The sequence below is a fragment of the Copadichromis virginalis genome, linkage group LG9 (assembly GCF_057382275.1).
Source record: "Copadichromis virginalis isolate Kocher_CV1m ecotype Utaka linkage group LG9, C_Virginalis_male_GT1.1, whole genome shotgun sequence".
In the NCBI taxonomy this organism is placed as follows: domain Eukaryota; kingdom Metazoa; phylum Chordata; class Actinopteri; order Cichliformes; family Cichlidae; genus Copadichromis; species Copadichromis virginalis.
Window position 1 is genome coordinate 29,690,370 of NC_140626.1, and position 16,530 is coordinate 29,706,899.

A 16,530-nucleotide genomic window follows, 5' to 3' on the forward strand; every position below is an offset into this window, starting at 1 on the left:
GTCATCTTTTTTTTAAAAGAGGTTTGTGACCTTTTTCCACTGGTACCTACACGTCTCCATGCCACAACACTGCTTCCACCACATTTGACAGATGATGCGGTATGCTTTGGATCATGAGGTGTTACTTTTCCTCCTTTTCTCTACACATCATTCTGACATAGGTTAGTCTTCGTTTTTATCTGACCAAGGAATTTCTTTTAGAACTATAAAGATGTTTTCTGGCAAAGTCTAATCTGTCCGTCCTTTTCTTCAGTAAAAGCAGTGGTTTGCACCTTTTGTAAACCCTCTATATTTACATTCGTGAAAGCGTCTCACTGACAAGGACAGGCCGATCTCCTTCAGTGTTCTTGACTCCTCTATTGTAAAGGGTATGTCTTAAACTAGTAGAGAATTCTGGGATTGTCAACTTTTATCGTCTCCCGTGGTATTTTGGCTTCGCCATTGTATTCCTGTCTTGTCAACTTGCCAGACTGTTGATTTGACCACTCCTAAATTCTTTTGATGTCTCTCTTTGATAGATTTTTCAGCCTAACGATGGCGTCCTTTATTTGGATTGACACAATTTTGCACCTTATACCAAGAGTTATATTGAAAAGGTACAAAATACTTTTCCAATACTTCCAATCTACTCCAGATGTTTGTCACAGCGTAATGAGATAACAGACTTCGCCTGGCTATGAAACTGTTTAGTGAGTCAATCATCCTATTGCGTTTAAGCTTCTGAATTGGGAGACTATGCCTGTAATTTCCAAAATGTTAATGCAATGCTTCTGTCACACTCCTTTAATTAAAACCAAACATCTGCACTTCAATCCCATCTTGTTGTTTAATTTGAAATCCACAGATGAGAACTCTAACCAGACTCCATTCAGAGCCAATGAAAAAGGGTGGTCGGGGACTGGTTAGCACCACAACCATCATCCTGGGTGAAATACGGAGCATCCGCAAACTCATTGGGAAGATGACCCACCCTAGATGAGCTGCTAAAAGAGAGCCTCCAGCGCTTGTTCCATCCTGTTTGTAAATATTAGCCTCATTTGAGATTAACTGTGCATCGCCTGGAACGTAGACAAGAGCAGACGGCAGAGACAAAGAGGAAGCCAACCATTTCCCAACATGCCTTGAGGCTGTACAATCAGTGGAGAGCAAGCCGCAACCTCTGAGGCTGAAAAACGAAGAAAGCTCAGTGATGCCAAAAACTACAGTTCAGGAAACGGCCCTTTCCAACTGGCTCCAAAAATGAGTCAGTGCCAGTTCACTCCCATGTTCCCATCCCCATTTCTACAGCAGATGTAAACTAATTTATGACCATTTCTTTTAAAGTGAAAATATTTTTGCTTTCTGTAACTAATAACTTCCCGTCCCAAGCACCACCATGTTTGCAGTGCTTGGGACTTTTAGAACACTTCGTAATAGTTCGTGCTGATTGGTTAATCGTACTTTTAACCAGATGAGGAAATCTGCTGCTGTTTTGCTGAGTTTGTTTTTACAAATGCAACTGGCTAACCAAGTTTTCTAGCATTTACCATCCAACCTCTTATTTAAATGTGGCCAGGTTATAATCTTTCACGTTTCCATGATTCCAGCACAAGTCAGGATAAAGTGGGAAAGAAATCTTGTCACAAAAAGGCTGCGTCTAGGCAGGAGAGGACCCAAATGCCAAACTCACCGAGGCGGAACATGAACTCAAAAGCACAGCTTTATTGCTGAAAACAAAGCCAAATGATACAAAACTAAACTGGGAAAACTAATAATAAATCATACATGAAAACACAGGGACAATCACACACAGCTATGAGGGAGGACGAGACAATGAACACAGGAAGACTGAGGACTTAAATACACACATGAGGTGATCAGGAGAAGTGACAACAAATGGGGGAACAGCTAAAACAAATGAACATAACGATGTCACAGGACCTCTTTCAAAATAAAACAGGAAACATAATGAAACACAGACATGACAACATGAACTTGGCAACAAAAGACATGCAGATGTGAAACACATAAAGGACAAGGGAGACTTAACACAGGGGTTGAAAACACAAGGGGAAACTAATAAACAAATGAACTTAGAAAACCCAATGAATTTAAACGTAAACCATGAACATCAAAATAAACTAAAACTCAAAACGCTGGGTCTATGTTTCTAGCACTCCCCGTGTGTCTGGGGTCTATTAGTTGCTGTGATCAAGTCTAAAGTGTGTGAAAACTAAACCCAAACTGTGAATGTCTGCTCCTGAGGGTAGGACAACTTTATAGTCTAGTAAGTGTGTTTATCCCTGAGAAAAGACTTGGGCACAGTGGGAGGAAATGTGTATATGTGTGGTGTGTTCATATGTGCAGCAGAAAGAGTGAAGCTGGTCCCTGTTGGTGTGGAACTAAATGTCACAGCTTGATTAGAATAAATAGTCCTATATGGGCTCTGGGACTGGGCACCAATGCACAGCAGGGCAAGTATGTGTAGTGACTCAGTGCTTTTGTTCCATTTCTTTCCCTCAGTTCCTCTTTCTGCCTATATCTCTCAGACGCGTGCATAAACACACATGCATGGACATTCTGACTTTACCTTTCTCTGACCTACCCGGTGGGTCTTTGGGCAGATGTGTAAGTCTGAACAACACAATCAGAAAGCTGTTACTGCCTCAGGACATGAACTTTACGCCTCACAATCCCTCACATTCACACATTCACACACATGCACACACAGATATTTTGCCACTCACTCTCTGTGTTAGTTTCAAATGTTAACTATGCTTGTTATATTATACTTCAGCAAGAAGCAACAAACTTTTACACATATGATTACAAGCAGCAACAATATTATTTTTAGATGTGCTATTACAGCCTATTATTCAAGAGCCGTTTTAGGAGCATGGCCATTGTGGCTCATGTACCTCCTGATTACTGCTGCAACTCTGATTTGACTCATTTGTAGCTGGTCTGAAATATTACCTTGCCTGATTCAATCTTTGTTAAGTCTCACAATCAGATTCAGTTCATATGGAAAATTCTTTACCATGCAGTGCTTCAGATATACAGGTAGACATGGCCTATAGGTCAAGAACTGAGAAGGCCTGGTTATTTCTCACATACTATCAGATTAGATATATTACATTTTGTTTCAGTGATCACAGTGATCCCTTTCATGCACAGAATTGTCAATATATATATTCTTCCAAATCATTTATTTAAAGATGCTCCTTAAAATAATCTAAATGTATCAAAAACAACAATAATATATCGATAAACCTTTTCTTTGGCTGCCATGGAGTAATGGAACTTGGTAGCAATTTCCTTCCCTCTCTTTCCTCCTCTCTTCTGTCCTTTTTCGCTCTCTCTCACTTGGGATTACATTCCCCTGCCTCCAGTAGGGATAGTTTCATATCTCTTCACTAAATGCTAACAGTTCCATTAAGCACAACGGAGGACTCATTTAGAGGTCACATTTGTTTCGCTCAACTTCCCTTGTCATCCGCATACCAACCGAGTGGCTGTCTCTTTCAGCTTGGATTCCTGTTATCTGACATGACCTTTCTGCTTTGAACTAATTGGTAAATTGCTGTGGACTTTTTCATTCTAATTCATCTCCCTTTAATGACATGGCTTTACAAAAATGTCCCTATTCTATTTTTTTTTATTTTCGCACTGTGTATTAGTTGTTCTCAAGCATGCCTGCAAAATCCCCAGTGTTTCATTTATGATATCATAGTATGCGCCATAATACTAGCTACAAGGCATCAGGCTGGTGGTATTTTTGCTTGTGGCCAGTTTAAACATGACAACCAAATAATTCAATTTAGCCAGTGAATCCATAAACCTACGTGACATCTCATTTATGGCCTTGATAATCCACTGCCCCAAGTCACGATTAGCTTAGTAGCCAGCTTCACATTATTTCCGCAACAGTTTATGGTGCAGCGTTTTAATAAACTAATAATATCTTCCAGAATGCCCAACAAGGTCACTGCAAACCAGACATAGAATGGAGAACCTTTATGTTTGCGAGGTGTACATTTTATTACCGTATGCTGAGGGAGTTTTGAGAATACAGTCAAGGCGCAACAGAAACAATGTGTGCATTTCCAATAGAAAAGAACCTTATGAATCAAAACAAAAGGAAAAGGCAGGTCTGGTATGAGCTCCAAGAAGTCAGCATACAGGTTTAAACAAGTTTTTCAATGTTAAGTTGTAATAAAATAGAAGTTTTTCAGCCACCAGCACCAACTAGTTTATGGCTTCATCTCCACACAGTAATAGAAGTGCAAAACATGTCTGAGGCCCATGTGCCAAACAAAGTCCCCAGCCTGTATTGCAACACCTTATGTGCCCTACTAGAGATGGGAGAACAATGTTCAGGTGCCCTAGGGTCTCCTTACTAAACATTTGAGTGCACTTAGCCTGCCTGGCATACATCCTGCCAGCTTCTACAAGTCACCACCAGGTGGGGATCACTTAACAGCTCAGGTCTTCTATTTACCCAAGTATCCGAGTCATTTGGTTGTAAATCTGATAATATGATTACAAATGAGTCAATCCATAACCACAAAATTCCCTAGTGTAATACCCACTTATGAACATGTTTAGGTTAGAACATGGTGGTAGGAGATATAGTAAATATTTCTTATCAACCAAGTGATATCACCTTATATACTTATATCTATACATGTGCCCCAACTGCTCGCCTTGTCCAAGTGTGTGACCCTAGCATTTCTGTCATAGCCAAAACATAGGTTATGGTAGGTCCCATGAGTTCCTATTCTTGACTTTACATCATTTGGTGATTCATCACCATTCATCATATTTATCACATTTATTTATATCGGCAAAACACATTGATGCTAATTGAAATATATTAACCAAAAAGTCAGAGGTTTGCTTTTAATAGGGCACTGAAGGTTTAAGCTGCACAGCCATTCAGACAGAAAAAAAACTGCAGGAGCAAATGCTTCCCACTGGCTGCCACTTACCACTAATGTTAGAAAAATGATAAATTAGTTCCGGCATGCTGTCTGGAGTCTATGTGTTCACGTGGGTGTGTATGTCTGCCAGTGAATGCTTCCTTCCTGTAAAGTGTTGTGTCGCATGCCAGGAGTTCACAGTGTGAACAGATGTTAGTCAGTATTGCCCTGGGTTTCTGCACCACAGTCAGGCATTTTTTAGGGTCCTTGGCTCTGAGGAGGAGTCCGTGGAGATGCCTGAATTGCTTTATCGAGCGGAACACAACTAAGGACACGCAGGCTCACAGCAGCTGCCAAGAACACACACAGACATGCGAACACAAACACAGCATTTGCTCCAAGCATGTGCAACACAAACCCACAAACAGCTGGGATACAAAAAATCCACACATTTGGTATAATAATATAAACAAACACACACAACTCTGTAGAATAAGCACTCTTAAGTTAACTTTCACCCCAGCATATTTCTTACAGAGTAATGGCTTAACTGCTAACTGAATATGGCAGCTGTAGCTTGAACCCCACAGGAAACCCTGCTCCAGACAATATGGACTATCAGAACTGGAATAATCTAAAATTTGAAAGGATAACGAGAAAACACGTTTTAATACAATCTCCTTTTAATACAACTCTCATGACAGTTTCGTTTTTAAAATGTAATACTTTGCTTCATTACAATAACACCTACCAACACTTTCCATATTTAGCTGCTGCTTGTCACTGAGACACAGATGAAGGAAGAGAAAATAACTGGTGATGTTGAAGACCATGGGAAAGGTTTAAGCTGTCTCTTTAGATAGCATCATATTCTCTCTGATCATTCACAGTTATACTGCAAAGACTAATATCTATACTTAGGCTTGCATGCACCCAAAGAAACTGGCTCTTTTGGAATGAAAGATAATGCCAATCAAAGTGACAGACAAAATAAATAAAAATGGTCAAACTCAGAGGTGTGTTTATACATAAGTACATAAAGGGGGACAAACGCACATCACAAACGCACTGATTTGACACACGCTGACACATAAGGATGGATGTGGACTCACTGTCATATAGTGAGCTGTCAGCACACAAGCACTAGCTAAGCCAATGCGCTATATCTGATGTGATAATCATGACATAACTGTGAGATGACAGCAGACAGAGTATTGGTGGCCCAGACACATGCATTTGCAGGCATAAATGCACCAAACAGGTGTTCAGATAAAACAAGAGTAAATGTTGCAGAAAGTAAGAATTTTACTGAATTTTAATTTGAAGACTCAAGCCAAGAAAATGTAATTCAGTTCAATTCAGTTGTAGTTGTAAAATGCCACAACAGTTGCAAGTATATGTGTGAGAGGGAAAGGGCCTATGGTAGTTTTAGTCAGGAGATAAAGATGCTCCAAAAGAAAAAACTCTCTGAAAAATATTTGCATATATGTAGACATCCCATCCACATGGCTCCATAGTTCCTAAAAAGTATTTGAAACCACATATAATGATGAATAATAGGGTATTTTTTTCTTTAATGGCTTGACATGAATTACCAATCCAAACAAATTATAGTATCAATAGTAACAACAGCAGAGCACTTTAAGGTAATGCAAGTCATCAGATATTATTACAATATGTAATTGTACCATCTTGATATACTGTGCTGATTTCCATCAACCCATTTTCTTAACTGGTTAACTAAGTGAGGGTTGCAGTAGGGCTGGTGCCTATCTCAGATGAGAGGCAGGGTACACCCAGGAAAGGCTCTCAGCCAATCACAGGTCTAAAACACAGCGACAGTTATTCATGCTCAAATTCAGTTAATTAGCAAATTGATTATTTAATTAATTTTCTCACAAAAGCACATTGAGGTTCCAGAGCTGAAGGTTTGAACCGTGTTGTCTCGTTGTTGCTGTGAGGTGAGACTGTGACACTCCAATGTAAAAGTTACAAATCTCAGTTTCAGTCTTTGATGATGGCACTGGGGTTATTTTTGAAAGACTGTCAAGTTATATTTATGAGTAACCAAATTCAAACACTACCCTAGATAGGAAGCCTCTGAATTTATCCATAAAAAGAGTTCCATCTTAGTCTCAGCTCAAGTAAATAAAGTTCAAAAGTCTCTTTTTTGCTGCACAGTTTGTCTTCACCCCTCAGGTTTGCGTACTTATGCAACCAGCTGCCTGAGGGAGTCAGATGGATGTTGAATGCATATGAACTTGACTCTCTGACATGACAGCAAATTTCATACAAACTCAACAAAACACAACTAAACAGGCACACAAAAACCCAGAACACACACAAAAAACTATTTTCACCACCTTTCCACTAAACTTAACTTTTTTTTTTTCAAAAGTGAAAAGTGATGTAAATGCAAAAAGAAGCTCATTCTGTTTGAAGAAAGGTTCAGATACTCTTTATACTCGTTATCTCTTTATGTTAAGCGCTCTCTTTTCTCTTTTTTATCTAAAAATAATTACTGAACACAAAGGTCAGACCTACGTGTATGACTGAGGTCGTATTTCAATGGGTTTTGGGACTAATATGTTGATAGATATTATAATAATATAAAAAGCTTTCAATGGAGCATAATCAAAATAAAGTGGTTTTGTGGCCATGTAAATATGTGGGGGAAGGTGTGTATTGTCATACCTTCATGTAAAGACAAAGCATTTGTGATGCATAAACACTGATAAACACTCCCAAAGCTTCCCTCCATGCACCCATGCAGAAATCATCCTTGATGTGCCTGCTGTACGACGTGTACAGTGTATGTGTATGAAGTGAATGTGGCTAAACTGTGTGTTATGTGTGAAAGTCTACACAGCCATGTGGTACAGTGTTATTATTTCATACACCCATCTATAGTATGTGTGCAAACCCCCCATTAACCAAGTGTTAATTACTCCATGCTCAAGTATGTATTTAAAAATCAAAATGATGACAGGTGTGTACTTTTTTGTGATTGATTTAACCTTTAAAGTGAGTGTCGTCCCAATCTATCCAGCTTACAAATGCACCCAAGAGCAGGAGGAATGCTGTCCTTTACTAGCAGCATTATTTTATAAGGCAAAGAAGAAAATGGGCATACTGTAGTGCATTCATGTCATATTTGAAGTTGAAGATGTACAAAGATGACATACTACAAACACACACACACACACACACACACACACACACACACACACACAGAGGTTTTCTTGGTACCTAATGCTGCTCATGCTGCCTGCTTCTGATCCCAGCTTGCATCTCTCCAGCTGGGTGGCAACAATCTGACGCTCAGCCTCAAGTTCCCTGGTCAGACGCTCAAACTGAAGCTCCTGATGGAAGACATAAAAAGAAATTGCGTGTTAGGCGGAACATGAGAGAGAATGAGAGAGAGGAAGAAAGAAAGAGACAGAGAGCACTCGGGGTCTGCAGAGGAAGTCAGGTATTATAGGTCATCGAAACAGCTTATGGCTGGAAGACGGCTCTAAAAAAGTTAAAATAATTGTGCTATCAAACTTGACTGACAGGTGAGAAAAATGTGTTAGGCAATGTGTAGGCAGAGTGTTGTGTTGAAAGTGTTCTAAATATGTGAGCAAAGAATCGCTTCAATCCCAGCGACTGTGTGGTCATGAATGTGAAGATATTTGTAGAATTAATTAAATGTATCGCTCCCAAATAAAGTGTGTTCCTATTTGGCAGGTTAGACAGTTAACAATGTCATTTACTGAAAAAAAAATCTACTGGTGGGATTCTGTCTTTTTTAATCAATTTTAGGTATTTGTATTTTGAAACCTTTGTATTTAATGAAAAAATGCATTACTGCAGATGAAATTCTGTCACAAATCCTGACAGTAAAACAACCTGAGTCCTGACAACTTTTCAATATAATTAAATTTACGCTCATATTATCACAGCCACATTAAAAAAAGAGCTTTATGTGTACTCTGTGGATTTAATGGTTCTGTTGCTACAGATAGAGAAGGCTTTTCAGTGAGTACAGTTTGGTGGGTTGCAGGTTACTGTCAGGATTTTAAGACAGAAATCGATGGGGAGAACTGCTTGTGCCGATTATATATCACTCTTAACCAAAACTTGCCTGCGTGTGCATGTGTGTGTTGATGCATTAGCTATTTAAATTCCCGTTCTGTCAGTCATCATGATCTCCAGTCACTAAACACCCTGTATCCTCCATTTCCACACATACCTGTTTCTGTGGTAGAATCACTATGGTGATCACTCTGAGGTTTTTTTCAGCTTTTCTGACAGCTTTGTGTTAATACTTAAACACTGAAAGAAAGATCTATTTGCTTTCACTGGGATAGGGGCTTGTATCCATTTGTGGAACTGTAGCCTAACGTTTGTATTGTTAACTGACAAATACAGTACAATGCACACACACACACACACACACACACACACACACACACACACACACACACACACACACACACACACACACATGTTTCAGAGGTGTAAGTATTCTGAAGCCCATTTCAGACCCATTCCATTTTGTTAATAACTCACTCAGTTTCAGCCACCTCTAAGATTTGCAAAGTAAGGTAATGCTGGAAATTTGAGCAGAGTCTATTAAACCCTCTGGGCCTGTAATTCCAATTTACAACTTTGTTTTACAGCAAGGTGCCTCTCTTCAAAGCTCTGCTCTGTTCTGCTCCCCAAAGAGACTGCTTTGTCACCTTGTTTGCCATAGATGCAACTTGTTTAAATCCTCAAGGTGCAAAAATGCAAATCCCTGTACCGAAAGTAGCATTATGCTAATTGATGATGTATTATGCCTCACTGGTAGAGTATCTTAAACACCTTCTGAGGTAACATGGTAATGTCTGAATGCTAAACCCAAAGAGAAACCTGTTAGGCAAGTTACAGTTAAATTATGCATAACCCTTAGTCACAGCGTTATTTCATTCATATCCCTCCGTCTTAGGCACTGCTATGTTAGTGATATATAATAACTTTTTTTTAATCTTAATTTATTTCATCTGTTTTTAATTTTTTTTCATCCAATCAATACTGTTCTTCTCATGTTTTCTGTTTTATTTATTTCATTTGTATTTCATGTGTATTTTTTGCCTTGTGTAAACTGCTATGGTGTTCTTTATTATGTCTTTTATTCATCCTTCTGTAAAACACTCTGGTCCATTGTGGTTGTTTTGAAGCACTTTACAAATAAAGCTAGTATGGTATGGCATCAGAAAGTTTCCCATTACTGAATTGGCCAAAGGACAGTTTGCGTTTACCAGATGACAGAGCTCGGCTGACTTGTCTAAGTACATGCCATTATATATTCTTATTAGCTAGAGCTACAAGGCAGCAAAAAGCATACTTACAGCTTATTACAAAAACATTTAAGGAGTTTGTGCTCAACTAAAATTATGAACAGAATGCCTTTCTTTTATACGGTCAGTAAACGCAGCAATGACAAAGCTCTTGGCAATCAGTAATTGTCAATTAAAAGGAGAGCTGGCTGCACTCATGCAAAGGTTTGGGCAACTCTAAGCAAAACTTTCAATTGGTATGCAGGTATAAGAAATTTATAAGAAACTAAATTTATAGTTGGGAAAGCCTCTTCAAAGGAACTCCTTAACCTTCTACGTGTTTGTATAATTAAAAGATGTAAGCTATCAGAAATGATGGAGGTGAAGATGAGCTTTGGAGTTCTACAACTCGATAAAGTCTCGATAAAGTTAAAATAGAACTTTTTGGCCTTAATGAGCAAAGGTGTGTTTTCAGAAAAAAAAAAGTATGTTGGAAGTAACACCTTTCGAATCATTAAGCACGGGGGTGTTTGAGGGTTGTGTTACACTCGGTGACACAGGGAATATTTAACTTGTAATTAAATATTAACAAATTCTGACAGCAAACATCACAGTGGCTTAAAAAGTTAAAGAGTGTGTCCCTATTCCAAACCAGTCCTTACACCTTGACATGTGTTAGTCCAAGTGGAGTGGTGGTGAAGGATTTGTTAATTAATCCTCGGAGAAAAAATATAACAAACATGTGTCTTTCTTTCATATATATCAAATTATATAGTAGGGAATATATATTATTTACAAGCTTCTCTTTACCATCTGTATTTGCTGGAAACATTAAAACTGGACAACTGGCTCTATGACTACATTTGCTAATTACTATGGATGCAGGGAAAGGATAACTGTTTTGATCCACTGGTAAAGCATTTGTATTTATAGTTATTTGTAGAAATTGCAACAAAACTTAACTCTGAAGCCTGATTCTTGATCACCACATTGTGTTGTGTGACATGCCTAATTGTAGCCTCATCACCATTCATACCGCTGCTTGAGTGCTAGCTGGACTGGAACCAGAATTACTGTGTGTAGGCAGAAGGTCTGCAATCCAGACTGAAATTGAACAGAAATAGTAGGTTTTCTACAGTAGGATAATGACCCTAAACACAGCTTGAATCCAGCCATGGCCCTCACAGTCTCCCTAACTTTAGTATTGCAGAAAAAATTACATAAGACAACAAGCTGAGTTTGTGGAATGAGATGATCAATACAGGTTGGCGATGTTACCACTGTTATAACAAGGCTTAATGCTTAAAACTGTTTAGCAACTTAAAACGAGATGGTCCCTGTAATGTTTTTTAAGAATACATGTTGTATATACTCACTCCTCCTCCCCAAAAAACATTTAATGATCCAAATCCATAATATAACAGCTGAGTAAACTGGGCATGTTTCTGCAACAAAAGGAACCCTGCTCTGCTCACAACGTGTAAATGTAACTAGAAAGAAAAAGAAAAGTAGAAAGAAAAATAGACGAAGACTAAGTCTTCTAAAAGTAGAATGAATTACAGTAAGTTGTGTTCTAAAACACAAAAACTAAAAGGGTTTTAAAAGATTTTGTACATGGTCATTCTCTTTAAAGTGATCCGAATAAATCTGAAGACAAAGATTGGTTGTTTTTCTATACATTATTACAACTTTCCTTAAGTTTTGTGTCTGCTGGAGAAAATGTATCCTCTTTAACAAGCTTTAAAATGTTTCTCGTAATAAAGCTAGTTGAGAATCACTGAATAACAAAATTTCAGAAGCTTAATTTATATGATGAACATTCAAACTTCATCATCTGATTTCTCTTGCTTAAGTCCAAAGAAACATACTAAACATTTTATTTTGTATGATGGACATTACCTCCTGGACCCCAGCTCACCAGATCCAAAAATGATCAGATGCTATGTTTTGGTTCTCCTTATGCTTTCTCTGAATATGCCTGTCAAAATGCAAAAGATGTAAAATGACACTATACTGTGTAAGCTTTGTGCATGTGAGCCATCGCATCCCCCTCAAGAACAAAGAGGCGACACAAATCAGCAGCTGCAGTCAGCCACAAAGGTCTCTATGGTAACAGTACAGACCCCTCCACACCTTCGACATTATAAATTAGGCCCTGGCTCCTCCTACATGCAGCTCCTGCCCTTTCGCATACCTGAACTACTCTCAGAGAAATGTCTGCACCTTCATTTAGTCGCCCACAGAAAGCAGACGGTGGAAGGGGTGGGCGATAGTCATAAGTGTATTTACAGAAAACTAAAGCATATATACTGTGTATAAATATAGTTTTTAGTGCAGATGCAGATGTTCATCACCAACATCCAGTAAACAGCAGAAGCTTCCTTTTTTATAATAATACTGTGTATGACCTGAATATACTTTGTCTGCAAGTGTTTTATCAAACTTAACTGGATGAAGAGTTTCAGCAACTACACAAACTGTGTGCGTCAAATAAGTTCCTCTCAAGGAACTGCAGGGTCACAGAAAAATATCTTTTCTGGAACTGTTTTTGAGGGGTTTTTTCCCCAGTGGACAGGTCTGACAGTGTTTTGCAGTGCCCCCTGGGTGCCAAAGTCAAGATCAGACAGAGGAAACAATTTAGCACCACCTGGAGGTAAACACCCAGTTTTCAAGTTTCTTTTTGAGCAACATTTACTTTGCTTTACTTCTTACTTCATTTAATTTGTATTTATTTACAACATAATTACTTCAAATTGATTCCTGCATACTAACACACCAATGGAGAGATAGAAACAGACCAGTATAAACACGTTGGCATCCAGTCTCACTAACCCAGGATTAATTTCTCAGATGTTGTTGTTTTTGTGGACTTATTGGACATACAAATTCATGTACACACAGATATGCGCTGTGTGTACATGTATGCATATGTTCATATAAAATCCAAGACATGAAACTCTTATACATCGAGAGACAATGTGCAGATGTGTCCCTGACCTCTCTGCGGGGAAGGGTGAGAGAAAAGAACATCCCCCACAGGGGTGTAGACACTGTCACATTATCAAATAGCAGCTCTACGTGCAAGCTTTTTCAAAAACTAAAAATACTAAAAAACTACAGAGAGGAGAAGAAAAACAGCTAATAAGAAGACCCAACTTTAGCACTTAACAGCTTTGCTGCGTGAATTCAGAAGATCTTCTGCATAAGTGACAAGGACAGAACAATTTGCCTAGAGATAAGACCCAATCATTATAAGTGGCCTGTGGCCAGATATTAACTGTGCTGTTTTTGGATAGGAGACAAAAGGCAATTAAATAGAACTATGACCTTCTACTTGAGCAGTAACTTTCCATCTCTCTCTTGTTCTTTTACTCCTCTTCCTCAATCAGCAAAGAGGTATGGAAAATCTCAGATGAGCTGAGTGGGATGAAGGAAAGAGAAGGAGTGAAGAGGAGTTTGTAAAAGGTCACTCTCCTCTTTTCTGTCACTCTCATACACATTAAAATTCTCCACACAGTCAAAATCAGGCTTGTTACTCCTCTATAAACCAAACCTAGGCTACATAAACTTGAGGCTCACGCAGCCTACATTTGGTTCAGTTTTAGCTGAGATTCATTTCTGCCTCACTCCTTCCTATGCTTGTCTTGTCTATCACTTTAATGAGTGCGCGTGTGCAAGTCAGGAGAAGGGACGCAAAGAGGAAGCAAGGACTGGAGGAGAGGGAAGAGAGAGAAAGGAGAGAGTAAGGAATAAAGACAGATCTCTGCTGATCAGCTCTAAGGGATGAGAGCCACGGGAGAGATACCTGATCCACTCCTGCTAATGTACATGTGTCCGCAAGGAGAAGAAAAGTGAAGGCAGGAAAACAGATTACTGGAAAGGGCCTGCTTACGTTAATGACCCTTCCTCAAAAATTTGCTTATTGGATTTTGTCTTTACAAAAGTATTTATTCTTACCTGGCATGGGGGCGTACTGTGTGTGTGTGTCTGAGTGTGTGTGTGTCTGTCTGTGTTTGAATGAGAACGACTGCTTGTGTAAATAAAAAGGATTAGCTGCAAAAAAAAGAAAGAAAAAAAAGCCAAAATCCTCAATTTCAAATATCAGTACATTGTGTTTATGCCTTTCTAAGTAAGTAACCAGCTAACATTACTACTTATAACAAAATAACAAAATCTTAGTGGTTACATTTTTGTAAAAAGTTCCTTTTAGGGACAGAAAATTGGTGTAAGTACAAAACCACATAAATAACTATGTAAATAAATACTTATAATGGGCAATGATAATAATGGTAAATGGCCTGTATTTGTATAGCTTGTCCCGCCTAGGGACCCCAAAGCGCTTTACACACCCAGTCATCCACCCATTCACACACTGATGGAGGCAAGCTACAGTTGTAGCCACAACAGAAGCGAGGCTGCCATATCACACCATTGGCCCTTCTGGCCAACACCAGCAGGTGGTAGGTGAAGTGTCTTGCCCAAGGACACAACGACCGAGACTGTCCGAGCCGGGGCTCGAACCGGCAACATTCCGTTGATAAGGCGAACTCCCAGCTCTTGAGCCACGATCGCCCCTTAATAAATAATAGCTGTGAAATGTAAAATTATCCACAAACAATAATTTCACAGTTTACTACTTTTATTATCTTATTTTTCAATGGAATGTATATAATAAAGAATATTTATTATATAAAGATAACAGCAGTGTTAGGAATATATGGAAAAACACAGACATCGTGGGGTCTGTGTTGGTGTGTGTGTATCTTAGCGTTGGTGAGTACATGGCCCTAGGGGTAAACACAGGTGAAAACTCGGCAAAAAAAAAAAAAAAAAAGAAATCACACAGCTCAGCCTGGCTTCATTCTGCATCGACTTTACTCATTAACACCTATTCTTTTTCCATAACACATGATTCATCTTTGTTGTACACTGGGGACGCTACATTCTTCCTAACACATTGATGACTGGCCTTTTCGGTATCAGCCTGCTTCAAACTAAATTTAATTCACATTAGCAGCAATACCTCAGGGGTGCTCTGTGATTATGTGATTATGGGTATAACAGTAATGCACTAGACAGCACACAAGTACCGATAACACTAAGCAGTTCCCTAAAAGACAAATAGGCACAATTAAAGGAGGTATCCCTACTGCAGCAGCAGCAACAACAACAATAATGATAATGATGATAAAAATAATAATAATAGTAGTAGTAGTAGTAGTAACAAATCAAATAGCTGAATGCTATTACAAAAAAAGAAAACCCATCTTTATACTTTTTTGACATTTCCAAAGATCTGATTATCAAGATAAGATCCAATAATCTGAAAACAGCATGAACGAAAGACCCGAAATCTCTTCGTACTAAAATTACAAAACTACAGATTATAAAGTAAAGGTGTTAGCTGATAAATACATGCAAATCCTGCAAACATATAATTTTGAGAAATTTGTAAAAAAAAAAAAAAAAAAAAAATTTTTGTTAGAATCAACAAAATGCATGCCACGAATGAATATGTAACATATATTACCCACACTGATAAGGTAATTAGTGTGAGGTAATCTTTGCATCTGAATAATCTTTCTAGTTTTGTCCTGTGCGTTTGATTTCAAGTAACACCCTATTCCAACAGGACATCACAACTTGTGCAAATACAAGCGTTTCTCCAAGACTAAATTGCCATCTTGTTTCTCCAATGTTCATAGCTGAGCTCACTCGAAAAGAGGCATAATGTCCCAAAAGGACAGGGTGACGAAAGCCTCAATGACAGTAAGTACCGAAGTTGCTTCACTGGAAACAGGGCAGATCTTACTTTTTGGCTAAAGCAAGATTACCCATGTGAGCAAGTAAAAATGAGTAACACCAGTATCTAATATAACAACAGTAATGAGTGATTTAAAGACATGAAGTGCAGTATTATTTTTAAAACATTTTCAAATTCTTTACACTTCACAAACACAGTACAAGTACTTCTGTTGTTAGTGCAGTGAGTTTGGGGTTTGTCTGCTGATATTCTTTGAATTTCCTGTTTTCTAGTTTGGGTTTACAGTCAGCAGTGTCTGGAAATACTGAACTGTCCCTGGTGTGGACAGATTTGGAGCCAATTATTACCATCTGAATTTTATGACTCATTATCATAGCAGTGTTTTCCTAAGGAGGCAGCAGACAGCAACTTTCGGCAAAAAATCCTTTCAGCCTCTAACTATCTATAAGTAGCTTATCACACTGCCAAATGCTTTCTCTATTTTGTCTGCTTTTCTACATCTGCTTACTTAAATGTGTTAGTTGACGCAACATGACATCAATATGTGGAGTAATTATAGTTT

At 38.5% G+C, this 16,530-nt stretch overlaps 1 protein-coding gene across 1 annotated transcript in view; it reads right to left on the reverse strand.

Moving 5' to 3' along the window:
* The window catches only part of ctnnd2a (catenin (cadherin-associated protein), delta 2a), a 272,153-nt gene that overhangs the window by 176,800 nt on the left and 78,823 nt on the right, over positions 1-16,530 (reverse strand). Inside the window, exon 3 of the mRNA XM_085468656.1 lies at positions 8,151-8,263. Coding sequence (XP_085324782.1) covers positions 8,151-8,263 — 113 coding nt within the window. The remainder of the gene's footprint in view (positions 1-8,150; positions 8,264-16,530) is intronic.